The sequence below is a fragment of the Alligator mississippiensis genome, chromosome 2 (genome assembly GCF_030867095.1).
Source record: "Alligator mississippiensis isolate rAllMis1 chromosome 2, rAllMis1, whole genome shotgun sequence".
Lineage (NCBI taxonomy): Eukaryota > Metazoa > Chordata > Crocodylia > Alligatoridae > Alligator > Alligator mississippiensis.
The window spans coordinates 275206113-275225886 of NC_081825.1; the positions used below are offsets into that span (position 1 = coordinate 275206113).

The 19774-nt window shown below is 42.6% G+C and overlaps 1 protein-coding gene across 3 annotated transcripts in view; it reads right to left on the bottom strand.

Annotated features, from left to right (window-relative positions):
* Positions 1–9372: 9372 nt before the first annotated feature.
* TRIP11 (thyroid hormone receptor interactor 11) overlaps positions 9373–19774 on the bottom strand; it is a 68473-nt gene continuing 58071 nt past the window's right edge. For all 3 annotated transcript variants that reach the window (XM_006259233.4, XM_019481663.2, XM_019481662.2), the window contains 4 exons: positions 18086–18200; positions 16821–16946; positions 15697–15844; positions 9373–12306 (listed from right to left, as the gene is read on the bottom strand). In XM_006259233.4, the coding sequence (XP_006259295.2) occupies positions 12098–12306; positions 15697–15844; positions 16821–16946; positions 18086–18200 (598 nt within the window). In that variant the 3' untranslated portion in view covers positions 9373–12097. The remainder of the gene's footprint in view (positions 12307–15696; positions 15845–16820; positions 16947–18085; positions 18201–19774) is intronic.

The following is a 19774-nucleotide window of genomic DNA, read 5'->3' on the forward strand; positions in this document are numbered from 1 at the left end:
ATTTTGTATGAAAGTTACAGTTAAAAACGTCTCATTTGTGTTTCATCTTTACAAGAAACACAAAACTCCTACAGTATTTATAATAATGCTGCACAGGTAACTGCTTCTGCTTGAAGAAACTGAAATGGTTAAAAAAAACTAAAACAAAACATCCAGTACATCAGGATCTGCTACAACTAGAAATAAGGCAGTCTGCTGTTGGTCTTCCTTTCCCCTGGCACACACTGCCCATATGGTCAGAAAGCAATACCACTTATTTTCAACTGTCTTCCACATTTCCAGAATTTCAGTTCCAATGAAGGTTTTAGAAGATCATAGAATCATAGAAGTAGGGTCGGAAGGGACCTTGTAGATCTTCAAATCCGACCCCCTGCCTGGGCAGGAGGAAAACTGGGCTCAAATGACCCCAGCCAGGTAGGCATCAAGCTGCTTCTTAAAGACCCCCAGGGTAGGAGCCAGCACCACTTCCCTTGGAAGTTGGTTCCAGATCCTAGCCACCCTGACTGTGAAGTAGTTCTTACGGATGTCCAATCTAAACCTACTTCCCAACAACTTGCGGCTGTTATTCCTTGTTATCCTGGGGGGCGCTGGGGGAAACAAGGTCTCCCCCAAACCCTTCTGGTCCCCCCTAGTCAGTTTATAGATGGTCACCAGGTCCCCCCTCAGCCTTCTCTTGTGAAGGCTGAACAGGTTCAGGTCCCGTAGCCTCTCGTTGTAGGGTCTGCCCTGCTGTCCCCGGATCATGCAGGTGGCCCTCCTCTGGACCCTCTCAATGTTGTCCACATCCCTCTTGAAGTGGGGTGCCCAGAACTGGACACAGTACTCCAGCTGTGGTCTGACCAGTGTCACATAGAGGTGGAGGATCACCTCCTTGGCCCTATTTGAGATGCACCTGTGGATGCATTATAAGGTCCAGTTAGCCCTGCCGACCGTGACCTCGCATTGTCGGCCCATGTTCATCTTGGAGTCAATGATGACTCCAAGATCCCTTTCTGCCTCCATGCTCTCAAGAAGGGAGTTTCCCATCTTATAAGTGTGCTGCTGGTTACTACTGCCCAAGTGCAGCACCCTGCACTTGTCCATATTGAAACGCATCCTGTTTTTGTCAGCCCACCCTTGTAACCTATCCAGGCCTTTCTGCAGTCTTTCCCTCCCTACTAGTGTGCCCACCTCACCCCAAATTTTGGTATCATCAGCGAATTTGAACAGGTTGCTTTTCACCCCATTGTCCAAATCGCTGATAAAGAAATTGAACAGATCCATACTTCCACTCTGGTTATTTCTTTTACCATCTTTTCCCCATGTTGCAGTGTTAGGAATCCTTTGGAGGCCCAAGGGCTTGAAAGACCTCTTCTTTATTCTGTCACACAGGATTAACCCAAGTGCAGGTCTGCTATTTCTGGTTCTGAAGGTAGCACCACACAGAGATACCCTACGCTGTCTTGCACCGTATAGAAATAATTTCTGTGTCTAGGAAACCAAACCACTTAAAGGTGCAGTTTCCAATACTGCAACTATTCCTTAGCTGTGCATTTCCTAGTTTTCAGCAGTTTACATTTGAATTGCTGTAACTCTTTCTTTCCTGTTTTGCAGAGGTTTAGGTTTAGCAGAACATCCTAGAAGGGCACAAGATATCACTGGAAAACCTTTACTCTGAGTTAAAATACATTATGTCTTCAGTCACTGACAAAATTTCTCTCCAAAAGCTCCCGCCCTGACACAAATCTTTAGTCTCCTGCTTTACAAAAGAATGCTAATGTATTAAAAGCATGCTTTTATCAGAAGCAAATCCTGATGTTACAATCCAACCTACTGCAAAAACTGCCATCCATCCAGAAACAGGCCACATGCTGTTGCCTTCAATTCCAATTCCCAGTAGGCAAGTGTGTATAACTCACTGCTTGTTGGCAAGCTCTGCAGACATGTCAAGCCTTGACAGAGTGCTGAGGCTCAATTGCAGTGCCCTCTCACCCACAAATGTGGCCCTCTCCAGCACTGAGACAGGTCTGGAAACACAGCTGGATGGGGAAATATGATTCTATTAGTACTGCATTTTCTCCACGGATAAGTGAAGATGGCAGACTTCAACACTGTCAACCCAATCCTAAGCATTAATTGCACAGACAAAATGAGTTCAGTTCTAGCACTGCACTTTAGTCACTATAGCAAGGTTTCAGAACAGCACAGCAAATGTAGTCAGTCTAAATAGTAAGGAAACAAACTTAAAGTGCAGTAGAGCTACTTCAAAGCTTCCCCAGTGGTCTGGATGCGTGTCTTATTGGCAATTTTATGGACACAAATATTTTACTAATCAGACTCATGACCAGGTCTGTATCTCAGGTAACTTGGCCCCTTCTTTTAGGGCTGGAAACTAGAATATAAGTTAGAGTCTGTAATCTACTAACATGAAGGGGTTTTGATTCCAAATCTCATTCATTCAGAGAAACCATGATCTCTTCCCCCCTGGAAAAAGCATTTACAAATTGTATCCACTGTATTATATTACAGATGCATCTCTCTGTGTTCTAAGCATCCCCATAAACAGTGATTTACAGTCTAAAACCCGGACCTTGTGGTCTTGTAATAACAACTGGCAAAGGAGAAGTCCATTTTCTTAGGTAGCTATCTATCTTCCATAGCATTTTGGAAGCCAGATCTCAACCAATTAGCTAGATAGAAGACAGTGTACCAGATGCTATCGCATGTGCATTAAAGTAGATTTTTTCATTTGCAGAAATCCCACAAAATCCACTTTTCTTTAACATTGCTAGATTAGTTTAGTCTACACAAGAATCAACACAGGCCATAACAAGAAAGAAATTATTTGACTGAACAGTTTTACACCCCACCTACAACACAGCTGGCTCAGACTGGTGTTAACCAGCATTCACAATTTTGCTAAATTACATTCTGGCCAAGCTGCAGCTTGGACTCTGTTAAATGCGTCCCTGTAATTGTTAGCGCTCAAAAACATTCACTGTCCTACTGTCTGGTGTCTACTACTATATTCCTTGCCAGTCACTTTTATCAATGCCATAAAAATTGGATTTGAAAAAGTGTGGTAACACAGGCTGAAGGTTAGCACAAACATTTCTTTGAAACATGGGTTCAAATGCCATCTGTGGGGCCAAACTCTTGTGAGCAGAGATGGTCTTCAGTAGGAAAATTTGGTTAGAAAATCATGTACGTGGGCTTCCCTGTGCAGTCTTAAATGTTTTCTTCACAAGTCCCCTTTTTCAATGATTTCAAGCTCCCCAACCTCCACAACTGCAGGCAACAATGTAACAGAAATTAAGCCCATAAGAAATTCCATTTTGGCCTCAGCCATGCATATGAAAACCACAGAAAAGCCCCTCCACCACTGTACAACAAACTGACAACTTTTAATACAAAAGCCCAAAAGGTTCAAAATTACAATACACCACAGGAAGAGAGTTGGTGAGGCTCTTAGCCTTGATTTCAAGTCACTGAATAAAGTCATGATGCGTTTAGACCTGTAAGGAAGGGATGTCACAATCTTCTGGTCCTATGCATCTCGCCCAGGCACTTGGCTGCAGCTATGTGAAGGTCTCTTATCACAGCCAGAGCCAGGGGAAAGGTCTGTGGGTCAGACAACCTGGCTCTGCAGACTGGATCTGACCTGTGGTCCTTACGTTTGACACCCCTGTTGTAGGTAAATCTTCATGCTGACAAGAGCGAGTTCAACATTATGCAAATATCAATCTCTTTACTCTCCTAATATTTGGCTTGGAGGAAAACAAGGTGCCTAGAATTAAATCTAGAACATATGCCGACTGACTATGAGCAAGAGGCAAGTGTTCTGCCCATCTTTTCTTAGAACACAGTAATCTTTTGGATCAAGCAGTGTTCCCAGGATTTTAAGGGGATTTATAAACATGCTCCAGGAGTTGGGGGTGGGAGGGAGGGGGTGCTTTAATTAGAGCCAGGGCTGCTCTAATTAAAGCACCCAGAGCATCTCATGCATCAGCATCCCCATGCTGAAAAACAGCTGCAGGGTTGCTTTAACTAAATCTCAAATGAGCTTTAGTTAAAGCCCCCCCACCACCATTTTGCAGCACAGGGATGCTGATACACGATACTGGAGTCTGCTGGACTGCAGTAATTAAGTCCAGCAGACTCAATTAATCAAGTCTGCTCTGAAGTGCTGTAATTACAGCGCATCAGAGCAGCCTTGCTGCACATGTATAGGCACCCTTAGATAGCACTTGTGGCCTGGAGCTCATCTCTTCACCCAGGGTTCAAATTACACTTTGAATCTTTGGGGGTCTGCAAAAAATATTAAACCAGTTCATTGATAAACAAGTCCACCTAAGTGAAGGAGCAATCTGATTGAAGACCCCGCAGGTTATGATTTTCAAATCTTACAGGGGTCTCTCACCTCTTATGGGGGGCTAAGCCCCCCCCCCCCAAGCTCCCCGTTAATTCGCACCCTGTCTTCACCTATAGATGTAGAAGGCCTTTTCTCTCTCTTTCCAAACCTTTATTACTTCTTCACTAGATAAGGCACAGATAATTCTACATAAAGCAAAACTGAAGACCACCACCAAATGTTCTGCTAGTGCTCTATGCTTCACAATATAGTAGATTTATCCTAATTTTTGCAACTGTTGAGAAAATGATGAATGGCTCATAAATTCACTTAGGCCTGGGTGCTTAACTCCCAACCCACAGGCCAGATCCAGCTCATGGAGCCAAGTCACCTAGCTTGCGGAGCTCCCCAAGCATCCAGAAATTTGGGAGCGGGGGAGAGGTGGCAGTGCTAACGGGCACTCCCCTGCTGCTATATTTCCATAGCTGTGGGAACCCCATAGCTCCGTGCAACACACCAGTGTGTGGTTCCACCAGAGACCAACTCTATGCAGGATTTGGGCCTGTGTCACTCATCCAGCATACAGGGCTGAGTACCAGTGATTAAGACATCTTAATCAATGTGTTACTTACAATTTTTTCTGTAGCAGGAAACAGAGTAGCTATAAACTATTTTTGTCTGCATATTACTAGCAAGCAAGAACAGAGCTTTGAATCTGGCAAAAACACAAATTTACTTCATACATGAACACATTTGAGGGATGATGAAAGTAAAATGCAAGAGATCAATTTCCCAAGATCCCAGAACACAGGCTTCCAGAGACCATGCCTCTATATGCTTTGGATAGGGGACGAGATAATTACCTGCAAGGACTGCTGTTGCCATGTAGCACCTCAACTCTTCTAGTCCCATTACGTGCTTATAGGGAGGCACTTACAACTAGTCTTCCTGCCTGAAGAGAAGCAATGTGCAAGGCAGCTGTCCTTTACCTCCATCTTCTGGTAGCACAGCACCCTCACCTCTTTGTCTGCACAAAATACCAAATGTTGCTTCTTAATCTCTACCTCCACACATCCCAGTTGTATGCAATTGTCTGGAGGGTATTGTCCTCTACATGGCTGGGCTGGCTGCTGCAAAGATACTTGTTCAGCATCTGCCAGCAGAAAAGTCATGCCTCCAGTGGCACCAGGACATGCCCTTACCTTCTAGTGTTGCAGGGAAAACTATAGTGTACCCTCAAAACCAGATAAAAACTGCAGCTGTGACAGGAGAAAGACAAGAATGAGGAAGTGCAGTAAGCAGCAGCAACTTAGTGCCCAAAGTGGGAAAAGACTAGGGAAATTAAGACATTCACAGAAGGAGCAGCACCTTTGTTTATACAGTTCTTGCAGACACTTAATAGTAACTCAGACAAAGGATACAGAGTGTTTTCCCCTTGAGGTATTGCTAGGATTTTTTTTAATTTTTTTTTATTTAGAACTCATTTTCACATGTGCTCTAATACTCCACATTAGTTTGAACTAGAGCTAGCAACTGGAGCTACCTCATGCTTTTTCATAGGAATTGAAGCAACAACAAGCCAGTAACACTGCAGTTCACTGGGCACACAGCTACATGAGACGCTTACTCCGCATTAGCCTAATAACACTACACAGTAGTGTATCATGGCAAAAACTGTGCTAATAGCCTACTGCACAATGTTCTTAGGCTAATGCACTGTAAGTGTCACTAAATAACGGTGAACCAGTGCTACTGTGCAGTAACTCTAGGTACTGTGCATTTAGTTAGTGCATTATTAAGGAAGTAGTTAACTAAATAGTATCTAAGGCACATTAATGAATGTGTAGATGCACCCACTAAGTTAACAAATAATGGCTAAAGAAGTCAAACAAAAATGGATGGTGACAGAGAGGGAGGTTACATAGTGTATCCAGTCTGCTAATTTATAAGGGCAGTGTTTTTCAACCCATGGTACGCGTAGCCCTGGGGGTACACGAGACATGGGCAGGGGGTAAGCAGGGGCTGTGTCTGATGCGCTGGTGCTTTCATCAGTGTGCCGGGGGATAGGGAAGTAGGCCCCGCATAAGCTGCTCCGCCCTGAGCCGTGGTGGAAAAAGTGGGATTTGGCTTGCTGTGGTGAAACAGCAAGTGCCATGGTGGGACTTCCGGTTTCACTTTTGTTGTCTCGATCGGCATGGGGTACATGTAAGGTACCAAAAGTTGAGAGCCACTGTATAAGGGGGTCTCAGCCAATCTGGAGCTGCCAGAGCTTCTGTGGCTTTTAAGGAGCACTTTTCCCTAAGCCACTCATCACTTTAGTTCAATTCCTGGGAACTGACCATAGTTCAGTACATCCCTGGCTGATTTGGGGGTGTGGGAGTGGCCAGGGAGAGGGATGCTCCCTTGACCTCTGCTTGTGTGTGCCTGGAGGACCGGGGGCTCAGGGAGAGCTTTGCCACTTTTGAAGAGCTGGTCCGTTTCCTTCCACTGGTAGCAGTGGAGTCCCCGGGCAGCCCCCTGGTGCACAGATGCAGGAGTCCAGGAAGCAGGGAACCATGCTGAATTGCTACCAACAGAAGGAAGACAACTAGCTCTTTACAAGTAGCTGAGAGCCACCCAGAGCTCCCAGCCAAGGACACCACAGTTAAGTGCCCGCTATAGGGGCTGGGGAACTACAGTTCTGGTTGCATACCAGAGCATTTAATTGCCGTTTAGGAGCAGGAAGGGGGAATTGGGGAGGGTGAGGAGCAGTACAGTGTAGAGTGCCTAGTCCAATCAAACACTAGTTAAGGAAAGCTTGGGGTCTACACACAACACTGAACCAGTCCACAGAGAGAACCAGTTCAAAATAGTACTTGATTACCCAGGTAAACTTTTGAAACAGTTTATGAAATTTAAACCATTCTAAACTGACTTGAATATCTGGACATTTGGTTTAAACCACATTTGAATCTAAGTGTCATGCCTTTCCGCACCCCAAAAGAACAAGTCCCTTTCTGAAAGGCAGTTTGGTATACAGTGTCAGCATGTTGAGTGAAAGTGAACTTAATCTTGAGATCATGTCTGTGAAGAGCTGTTCAACAGGAAGCTTTCTGTAAGAAAAGATGGGCTCCAAGCCATCAGGATTGACACACAACAGCTGTAAATCCTTTCGTGTCCTTTTTATTATATAATTGGTATGCATCTTGAATAGTTATTGTACTAAGCAAATATATTTATTACTTTGATCAATTCTGTGTCCAAACATAACAGCTTTAGTAAATATGAAAACATTTTGTGATATGGAAATTGACCAAATTACTCTGCTGACAAATCACCTACCAGTAATTTAACTAGCATACGACAGCAGTATTTCTCAAATTCTTGTTCCTTCTTTCATCCTTGCTAGTGGATTGGGGGCACTAATTGATAATTTGATACAAAAAAGTATTCCATGGATAGAAGGTTTCTAAACCTTCCCTTCAGAAAAGCTGCCCTTAACTGTAAACTTCTTGCAATTGCATTTCATTTTATTGCTGTAAACATGTCCAAGTCATTTTTTTTACTTTCAAATAAAAAGCCAGTTGCTTGCTAATTTTTATTGTGCTTAATGCACTGCCAATTCACATATGCCATTTCTTGTTTTTAGCTTGAAAGCCTGCAGTACTCCAAAGAAATTCAGAAGTATCTTACATGGCAGAATGGAGCACAAATATGAGCATCACCAATTGTAGCCTGCCAATTTATGCCTAATAAGCATTAATTGCTCTAAAAGCCAGTAATGTTTTTTCCACCTGAAAGGTACCTACCATGCATGACAAAATAAGAAATCTCACTGAGTAAATACTAGGAATTAAGTCACTGAAACATGCAAGACTTCCCTTTCATTCTTTGGGTCAGACTACTAGTGCAGTTTCTTTCTGTATGTTACAGAATTTCATCTAGAAACCTGTATTTGATATATTCAGCATTGCCAGGAAGTGCACTCTGATGAACGGAAGACTTGTTCAAGTATCAGAATACAAAATTTTAACTATGACTTACATTTGGTTGAATTGGTGCACGCGCGCACACGCACACAATTATTTCTTTAAAAGTCGAAGCTTTGTTTCAGCTAAGTCTTCTCAAGCTAGAACAGCCATGAGAGCTAGAAAGCTGCTTTGTAAAAATTATATAAGCTATATTTAATCGCAACTGATCTAAACATGAAATTTCTTGAATTTTAACAGTGGCAAAGCAGTACCCTGTACCACATTAAAGACTAGGTTGCAGATGTGTCAGAAGTTAACCAGAAAGTTAGAAATGGGGAAGAAACAGAAATGCTTACAGGTGAAGTGACTTCTTTTCTCTTGTAGTAATGCTTTCTTTGTGCTTTACAATTCCTCTTCCAAGCAGCTTGCCTCATTAACAATACCAGTGCAAAACATGTGTCAAGTTCATATATCTTTGTAAAGGTAAATGAAATACAGACTGTGAACTGCCATATGACTTAATTGTATTCACACTGGTTGCTATTAACAGCTTATAACTTGATAAATGAACCATGCTCATTTTTATTAAACACTGGCAGGACAAGCCCTTTACAGTTACAGCGTAACAGAAGAGCTCTAATATGAGGTGGTAAATTGGCACTATAGTCACTATATAACAGAATTACAATGAAGAGCATGTTACACGCCTCTCTTTCTGTAGTGCAGGGGTTAACAAAGAACAAAAGGTGGTGCTGAAAGAGGAAGAAAGGAAGCAGAACCTACCAATACTTCTCTCTCCTCTTTATGCTGAGGGTGTGAAGGCTTCGCCTCACTTGACTCCTGTACTTCTACCATTAAAGATGGTCAAAAAACTTCTTAGATCAAAGCTGGGAAGCAACCACTATTCACCTTTTCTTGAACAGGTGGTTTAAGGAACAGCCAACTTAATAGCTTTTCTATTTTTTTAAAGGAGTTTCAAGTATTGCACACAAGAACACATTATGAACCACTACATTCAGGTGACCACTACCAGCCCATGCTCACTTGTATTAAATTTGTAAGCAATAGTATTTTAAGAAGCTGAACACTTCCTTAAACATTAGCTCAAAAAGTTTTATTTTGAATCAACTGCTTACCCTGAAATAAATGCAACTATATACACATAAGAGATTGCACAGACAACACATCATTGAAGTTTTCTTTATAGATTTTTGGAAAAATATAGTAGCCATTCCAAAGCTGTAGTTTTCCAATGAAGATGAATTTAAATGATTCACTTAAATGTATCCAGCAGAAGTATTAAGCAAAGTGTAAAAGGATTTAAAATAGGGTTCTCACAAAGCATTGCTTGCTTTGGTGCAGCACAGCCTACTGCCCTTACAGAAATCAGAGTTCAAAAATCATTACCTCAGGGCTGTCCAACTTCAGAGCAGTTGGGGGCCAGATGCCATGTAGCTGCATATTGAGGCCACACAGATCACTGCATGCAGCCGCCTCACTACACAAGCCACCCACAGCTGCTGCCACTGCTATCACTGTGTATGTTAACCCCACCCCCTTGCTGCATGAGACATGCAAGCCTCCTTGCTGTCACCACCACGCAGACAATTTCCCCCCTGCCTTTGCCACATGAATCCTCCTCCAACCTCACCCCCAAACTGCCCCTGCTGCTGGCATGCAGGCAGCAAACTCATCAGGCCCCCCTGCTCCACCACCATGCCCCCAAGACCCTGACTCCCCTTACCACAGCAGCCAGAGCAATGGGAGCAGCAACAGACAGTTGGGAGCATGAAGCCTCATGTTAACCCCATGCAGGCCAGATGCAGCCCACAGGCCTCCAGTTAGACAGCCCTGCTTTAACTTATCTGGGATGGAATAGACCATTTATTTACACAAGTGCTACTGATCTGAAATGAAAATTCAACATGATTGATCTGCTTCCAAATTTGTATAAGTTTTCCGTTTTAAATCCACATAACACTGATACACTGAGGAATGGCATTGTAGCATGAAAGGTATTTTGAAACTGAAATCTTTACAGTGAATGGAAATTGCTCAATCGTGCTTGAGAAGGGTTTAAAGAAACGAAAGGATTTTACCATTTGATCTATATATAAATAAAAACAATGGTTTGTTGCATTACTTTGGAAGATTCTGTACAAGTTTCTGTGATTCACTTTAAATATAACTTAATTTAATCTAGGCTATTTAATGACAATGGAGAGTCGAGGTTGACAGTTCTAATATAGAACTTGCAGAATCATCGCCTTTAAACACTGACTAAACAAGGAATAGCATAAAAGGTTTAGAAATAAGACATTTTAAAATGAAGCCATTTTATGCTAGATCAACCATTTTTGTAAGATGACAAGTTTTACCTTTCAGTATACAATTCAATACTTTACCTGCTACATTTAGTATAAAGTGTACAAGTTATCACACCCAAATTTACACAGTAATTGACTTTGGCCCTGGTCTTACTCAGACCTATTTACACATTTGGGATAAGTAACCAGGTTTTTTTCCTTTAATTTTTATACATATGTTCAAACTTTAAACCAACATTTAAATCTTCAAAATCGTACAAGAGACAAGGTATTTTAAATGTACATCTTTGATTATTACAGTACTGCATATGTATATGTAATGAGAACATGCTTGTAGGATTTGCTAAACTCTCCACTGCTGACTATTCACCACATTAAAGTTTTGAGGAAAAACAAAAACAAAACAAACCCAAAAAACCTCTTGCACACTCTCCAACTCTTGTTCCCAGAGGGATCTCCTGAGTGCTGGTAGGTTTAGATTGCCATAGCTACTGTGAGGCTGGGCAAGAAAAAATTCAGCTCCTTCAATAGAAGGCAATCATATGCCTCAAACCGCCCCCTTCTCCTCTCCCCCACCCCCCCCCAAATTAGGCATGCCAATCTTTTCATTAAAGAGATCTGTGTTACTATAACTAGATACTATATGCTGGCCAAATGCAGTTGTGTGTGTTATATTCAGTGACAACACTCATATATGCTTATAATGGCCATATCAACACAGTAAATATATCAAGCCACACAGCAGTGCCCTCGAGCATGCTGCACTGGTTCAGGCAGGCTGCCTCTTACGGCAGATGCAATGCATCCTCTGTGTGGTGTGGCAAGCAGGCTAACTGGCATGAGGGTGGACTAACTGAAACGGTCTTTCTGCAGTAACAACTAGTCCACCTGATGCACCGCACAGACAAGGCTGCACTACTTCCAGTTTAGGAAGCCACTTGCCTAAAGCAGCACAGCATGCTTGAGGACTGTGCTGGGCACAATACATTACTGCAGAGATGTGGGCAACTTAATTCTTCAGGATGTGTGTCATGAACACAATACCCTAAATCAAATGAGTTTTGGGGCAGAAATATTAATTTTGTTTTGAAGTCGTGGGTTCTCAAAACTCCAGTGTTGATAACAGATTGTGCTGTTGAACAAACTGACCTCATGAGCAGAGACAGCAATGATTTCACACTCCCCAAACCTTGAAGAGCATTAGTAGCATTTACAAGTTCTGCAATTTCTCTTGCAGCTACACAAATGATAAAGGATATTTTTTTTCCAGTTTAAAGCCTACCTCAATCAAAATGAACCACCATTACATACAGGGCAGTTATTCCTGTGGAAAATCTCCAAAGCACTAGTTGATTCATAATTAAAAGAACCATGTGCACCTGCAAACGAGTAGACAGGTTTTTACAGAAGGCCTCTCTGTGGTAAGTTATATACAATATAGTGTTCTTGTTTCCCTTAAAGTGCTATCTTCAATGCTGATTCAGAATCATCTATTGTTTTAAGAGGTCTTTTAATACAGCACCAGCACTGGCATCAGGTGATACTGGCAGTGGTGTAAAAGTAGGTAAGGCATCAGAAATAGGTTTCATGAGAAGATGCCCAGGTCCACCCGCTGGGGTGATAAGGGGCACTGCTGCTGACCGGGGTGCCAAGAATGGATTTGCATCTGGTCTTCTACTGGTTCCTGCGCCCGCTGCATCTGAGATGTAACAATTTTTTATGTTTAGAAAAACAGTCATAATCCATCAATCTTCAAAGCATTTGTATAGAAAGCAAGTCAGTCTACTCTATCTCTTACTTTCTAATGCATCAAATTAAATTGTCTTAGTTCAGGCTTCAAGGCCTCTAAAACCTCCCTAGTTATCCACTCTCCCCTCTCTAATCACATCATTCTTCATTCACACTTTTCAACAATGCCAGTTTTGATCTAACATGTCCATTTCTTATAAACTGCCTTGTCTAATGCTGAACTCCTTCCCCAAACTAGCTTTAGATCAATCAGCCTAAACTTCAGTGTACAAATTAACTTTCAATCCTAGATCAAATTTAGCTAATTTTCCTTTAACTGCAGATATAGTGAGGGGGAGGAAAGAGAATTTTACCTTACAGAAGACAACCAATTAATACTGCCACTGCACAGAGGTGGCTCACTGTTAGCCTGAATCAGGCAGGTCATAGTAGCTGATGAAGTAGGCTGTTGTCTTTGAAAGCTTATGCACTTCTGAACTTCTGGTCACTAGAAGTTCCACCCTGACCTACTTTCTGCCTGCCATCGCATAATAATGTAATAAAAGGACCATTCAATTGCAGCCTGTGCTTGCACGTGTGGTCCATGAGGAATTAAGATACAAACCCTGGATTTCTGCCAGGCCACTGCTTATGCCACAGCCTGGCCCCCTCTACCCCTTCCAGCTTCCATTTCCTGTCCATGCCTTAGAGAATGGAGCAGTGGAGTGTGGTTCAGGGAGCTGAGGGTGAGCCTGGGGCTGTGAGAGCATGTGGTGCTTACATGGACACAGGCTGCGCCCAGACAAATGCAGACACCTGGCACACCTTGCACCACTGCGTTTTCCCCAGGGAATGCCTGTGCCACATGCCCTCTGGTGCACTGCAGGTTACTCTGGGCGGGGTAGAGGAGACTGTGGCCAGCAAGTGTCTTGGCCCCAGCAGCCTTTCCCAGGGGCCAGGGAAGTTGCAGCTGTGGCGTTCCTGCAGCTTGAAGCCTGGCCGGCAGCTGAAGCCTGGCTCCCACCGGCCAGGCTCCAGTTTTGGGCAGTGAATGCTGCCTTCATGTGTGCCACCATACTCTTTTTCTGTGCACGTTTTTTTGACCCCTGGATCTCCAAGGCAGCAGTGCAGAAAACGCCTGAATGTCATGTGTGCCACTGCAGAAAGGTCTGCAGCGCCACATACTGCACTGCTGTGCTTGTCTGCACATGGCCATAGTATTGCAGTAGGATACCCAAGGAGGTGCACAATGCAGCAGTTTGGGCAGGGCATCTGCATGGCATGAGACCCAGGGGGCTCATGGCTCACCTTGGTGTGGCCTGTGGGAGTGCAGTCCTAGCTCCTTAGAGGTTGGACAGGTCTGAGTTAACAGGTTTCTTAAAGGAGCGTTTATTACATAACTGGTTCAATTCTTATAAATGCAGCAAGACTACTCAATTAACTGCATATTTACTTGAATAGTGGTTTTTACATCCTTACCGAGTGCTTTAAATCTGCTTTTATATGGTTCATTTCCAACCACCAAAAACTTAAGTACCAAAACAATTAAGGAAAGTAAAAAGGGTGATTGGCTTTGCAAGGCATCAGTCTGGTTCCTGAATGAATAAATAGGAGCTTAGAACTTAATTTTTCTTCCAGACAAGGAAGCTGGGCTTTTGCCAAGTCAAATAGGTACTAAGTCTATTATATTATTAATGTACTACAAGTTATAAGAGTACCAATGAATAAGAAATGTCATTTAAAATTTATTGAAAATATTACTTCCAGAGAAAAAAATATGTATGTTCAGCTAGACATTTTTTATTTATATTAGGAGTCTCCAATTTAAATGCATCATAAAATAGCTGGTTTAGCTTAATTTTGCAACTTAAGAGCTGATCATTTTAAATTTTAGCAAGTTTCTGAAACCAGTGTTGCTATACTAAGGTAAAGCTTTAACTATTGGTTAAAATCACAGTCTGAATGCAGAAATCAGACTGATTAAATTGAGGATTGGACCCCGCAAATTCTGAGCATCTTAAATAGATTACTCTGGTGCAGGTGCCCAGTAAAACCAGAAGCTAAATCTCTGCTAGAAAGTATTTCAAGCACAGGAATAATTATTTTAATGCTGCTAAATTAGGAAACAAATAACAGAATTTCTCACAGCTCAGAAATCAGGTATGCTCATGACTTTAAAATGATTTGCTAGTCCTACACAAATCCTTACCTACTCAACAGTTTTAAATATCACAAAGCCACCACAAGCTTGGCATTCTTGACTCAATGAGACCCAGCTCGATCAGCAGGGATGCCTCAAATCAGTCCCAGGGTGCACTATTGATTTAACTATGCATAGGAAGGCTGCCCAACATCTGTTTGGCTCTAACAAGTGCTGCTAGCTTCACTGTCAAAAGAAATAAATTCACTCAGGTGTTAAAGCTGTGGTTTTTCAAGCTAACATTTTCAGAGTGGTCCAAGGCAGGCAGCAGTCCTAACCCCTTTAGGCTCCTTTGAAAGTCCCACTCTTGGTCCTTGTCTATGCTACGAAGTTCAGGTAGCAGAGCTGTTAGCTGGTGGCATATAGGGGAACTCACACACTGCACATCACTGATACAATTCTGCCAGTGGAAGGTAGCTTTTGCTGTTTGGGTGAGATGCTGGAAGTTTTTCCCATACCACAGAGCCCAGCTGTCCTAGCACTGACAAGATAGTTAAAGCAGCAACACATCTTTAATGCAATACCAAACTAAACTGCTATACTTTTTCACATACCACACATGCTCAGATAAGACATGCACCCTTTTTTCAGAAGGCAGAATGAAGAAAAGACTTCTTGCCAGCAGTGAAAACTGTGGACAATTCCTCCATCAGCAGCAGCTTGAGGGGCTCCCTTCAGCAATTCCTCCTCTCCCCTCCCCACCCTATTTCACATTGTTGAGAGATACCCTCAAGTTGCTGCCAGATTAGACCTTGTAGCAGTGGCTGCAGTGGGAGGGTCTTCCTGAGGGAAAGAGAGTAACTCTGCACACGCTGGACAGAGAACAGCAGAGTGAGCATGCAGGACTCCCTAACTGTGGAGTATAAGAGCCCTGCGTGCTTATTGCATGGCTCCCTGGTCCAGCATGTGTAGGGTTACTACTTTCCCTTGTCTCTGGGCAGACCCTCCTGCTAACTCAGCAGCAGCATCTGCCCCAGCAACAGCCCACGGGTGTTCAGGGGCTTGGCTGCATTTCCTCGCTTAACACATCACTTTCCAGTAATGGATTTTCATGGAAGAGGTGCATGTAATATGTGAGAAAATATGCTATTAACATGAAGACACAAATAACCATCTTATTTCTGCTGTATATAAACTTTCAAGTTTTTCATCAAACATTACCTTGCATCTGACTGCTGGATGTAGCACTACTAGGTTTTCCAATTCCTGAAACTCCTAAAGGCTTCATGTCATGGACTGAGAGTGTAGGTGGAGGAAGGGTTGGACGGGATTCTGTTTCAAGAAACTTCACAAAAAGTTCTGAAAAGGACTGGATAAGAACATGCACAATAGTTAAAATATTTAAAATGTTTGTAGGGATATCAAGAAATAAAATGCTCTGTTGCTGAAAAAACCTGAAAAGATTTGTACTGGTGTGCTAAATCATGGGAAATGAGTCCTTAAAGCCTAGTGATTGTGAAGTTTATTTGAAAATTACCAGTATTTTTGTCACTCTAGGTTGACAATGTAAAACGTTGATCGTTTCAAAGATAAATGTTTTCATCCAGCCAAGTTCTGTTACTAAGAATCTCGGTTCTTCTGGAAGCTCAGGCCTGTACTGACATCATAGCAGTGTCTGTGTTTGTTTAATGAAGGAAATAACGTTGGGGTTTTTTAAAGCCCATTATTTTCTCTATTTTGTTATCTGAGACATTGTTCCATGAATATGGAATAGGAAGTGCTTATGAAGTCAACAGTAGCAGACTTTGGATTTTGCTGAAAGTACATGTGGGAAAAATGGGAATGTAAGCCTTCACATAATATACATTAGTATTTCTAGCTACAGCAGCTAAGAAAGCAGCCACTTTTCAAGTTCAAAGGGGTGGAAAAGCAAAACAATCAAAATATAATTTCACAGTCTGATATCCTGCAGACTGTTGAAGACTTCCAGACTCCCAGATGTATTTAACCTCTAACTCTTATGGCTCACAAGATAAGCTCCCTAGTGGATGATGAAGTCAATGGTCCCTAGAACAGCAGTTATATATTTTGGTACTGATCCAAGCACTTGGCAAATTAAGTCATGGACTATAGATGAGGGTAATTTCTGATCTCAGGAAATACTTGTTCATTACTAGTTTAAACAAAGCAGTTGCATAATGAAAAAAATAATGTCAATTCTATTACCCTCAATAAATTCAACATTAAATGAAGTCCAGTATAACAATGAACTAGAATGTAAGCATTCATACACAACTGCCCCAACTTTTCTATTCAAACAACAAGAATACATAATGAATTCTTACGCTATTGAAAATGGATTGATGGGCTGGTCTTAAAGGGGTAGTGGGGACACTCTTTGACCCAGCTCCTCCTCCACCAAGCCAACCAGTCACCCATCTGGTAACACCTCTTTGCTCTTCAGACAATAACTGGAAATAATTAAGTAAAGAAATACTTAAACAAAAACATCAGAGAACAATACACTAAACAAAACAAAACAAAAGAATGTCAACTCATAGTACCCTCTCATAGATAACAAAAAACAAACAAGGAAGTGTGTGCCACAGCATCTTATGGATTAATAAATCATTAATTAATGACAAAAATTTTAAAAACAATTCTCCGCCTCAAAAATGTAACCAGTCTAAAATGTTACTCAAAAATTTTGTTAACATAAACCTGTACGTGACCTAGTTTGACTGCCTGACATAAATATATTCTTTCTGAGACTGTCAATGTACTACTATACTCAATAACAACCATATGAAGTTTCCTATTCTGCCATATCAACATCCTCCAACCAAGAGAGTTTTGCATCTATTCTATTAAAGTCACCGCTCAGGATCATGCTGCTTTTTAAGAATGAGCACTGATGAAAAAGCAAAAGACACTCTTCCATGGATGCTGCTTGTCCTTAATGTTAAACACTGTGTAACAGAGCCCAAGGTCTTCTGTTCCTTTAAGAGGGAAAGCAGCCCAACCCAGGAGTTCTGTAGGCAGGCAGGGCACCACAGCTGCAGGCTGCCAAGGCAACAGGCTAATGGGTAATTAGCAGGCACCTGTAGGTAGCCAGGCAGACAGGGGCCACGTGACTAGAAGGGACAAGGGAAGCTAGTGCCTCAAAGTCAGGCCCAACCCAGTGGGCTTAGGCTAGAAGGCCTAGTTAGATTAAAGGGGCAGAGACTGAGGGGGTCAAAGCCCCAACAGAGGGACAATGTACTGGTAATGCCCGAGAGGCATGAGGCATGGTAAAGGGGAAGTGTTGGAGTCGCACAATTAGCCCTAGTCTCTAGACTGGAGACTAGAGGCCCAGTCATGAATCTGGTACCAATGGGACTAAGGCTCAGCAAAGGTCCAAAGGCAGCCTCCCTATTTTATGTCCATCAAGGCATGGCAGATGAGACAGAGGGGGCACCCTACAAGTGGAGCATGGCACAGTCGCAGAGCCACCAGGGGGGTGTCATGGCCGCCCCAGGAACCCAACGTGTTACACACAACAATAGGAAACATTCTATTTTACAAACATACCGAGTGTGGAAAAAAAAGCTTACTTTTCCAGCAATATTACCTGATCTAGCTCTTCCTTTTTGATCCCCAAGATACTTCCCATTAGCCTTAATGCCTCATGACGCTTATTTTTTGGAGTATGAAAATGCCCAATGAAAAGATTTCTCATCAGGACCCTATAAAATTTAAAAAAAAAGCTAACTGATATCGTCATCTTGTGCTCAACTGTGGATCTACTGTATACATTTTAACATGTAATTTTATTTATTTATTTATTTTGCAACAATACTGAAACCTCACCGATTTGGAGAAAATGGGAAATGACTTCAGTAAAGCAAAACTAAACAGAAAATGAAAGCAATAATATGATGTCAACTGCACATGCTGAGGTTCTCATTCAGGAAAGCACTTATATACATGCTTACATGCTGTCCAGAACTGGGATCTATTCAAGCTGAATCTCCAAATCCAAATCGAATCAGGAGACCCTTTAATCTCTCTGAGTTGAATCAGAACCCTCCAAATCAATTCAGAGAGATTCGGAAATATTCAGTGATTCCGACATAGACACAGCTCTAAATTTTTTTTCTACATACCTCGAGGTACCAGGCAGCTCATGAATGCCGAGATGGTGGGGCAGATAGAGTGTCAGCAGCAGACCCGGAAGCGGACCAGAAGCACTTCCGATCCACTTCTAGGTCTGCTGGGGAGCACACCAGGGGGCCCCCCCATGCTCCCCCAGCTTGGCAACTGGTGCCTCTTGGGTCTCAGGGAGGGGGCACCCAGGGTCCCCCCCTGTGGCCAATCACCGAGTCGGAGGGAGGTCCCCCAGCATGCTTCCCAGAAGTGGAGCAGAAGTAATTCTGGTCCACTTCCAGGTTTGCCACCCAGCATGCAGGGGGGGGGGGCCCCCTGCGCTCATGTGGGATGCTCCAACCGCCCCACCATCGCAGCATTCACGAGCCACGCCTGGCACCTCAAGGTACGTAGAAAAAACATTTAAAGCTGTGTCTATGACTGAATCGCTGATTCTCCAAATCAGCATCGAATCTTCCGATTCAGCCCAATTGAATCGGGAAAGCGATCCGAATCAACAAATCGAATCACTGTCCCTGATTCAGGCCAAATGCAAGTTGAATGTGGCCGGTTTCGCACACCCATACTGCTTCTTATACCATAAACAAAGAGAGGGGGGTGTAGCCTAAGAATTACAAATAGCGAGGGGAAAAAAAACAGACCCAAAGCAGCATTATAAACAATCAGTACTTCTGTTCAGACAAACATTTTGGCTGCTTGCAGACATGAAAACAAGCCCCACAAAAACAAAAAAACCGTGCTTTACTTTCAGCTTGGTGCCCCTGCACTGAGTGCAGCACATGCCCAGAAGAGGCATCATGTTAGCTGGATCCGGCTTGCCCAACTTCTGTATAGACTGGGCACTTCAGTGGGGCTTTTTGACACTTATCTAAAAACTAACTGAATTGGCTATTAGATACAAATGTCAAAAAGCCCCACTGATACACCTGATCTATACAGATGCTCAAAACCAGGCTGACATAATGCACTACCTCTTTCAGTAAAGCGCTGTTTTGTTCTGTTTTTTGTACATATCTGTCAGTGCCCTTAATTTCAATTAGCAAAACTAATCTATAAAATGACAGTGTATTAGAAAATATGCAAGTAGGTACCTAATATTGTACATTAATCCATTAATCTTACAAAATAATTTATAGGGCAAGAAGTAAAAGAC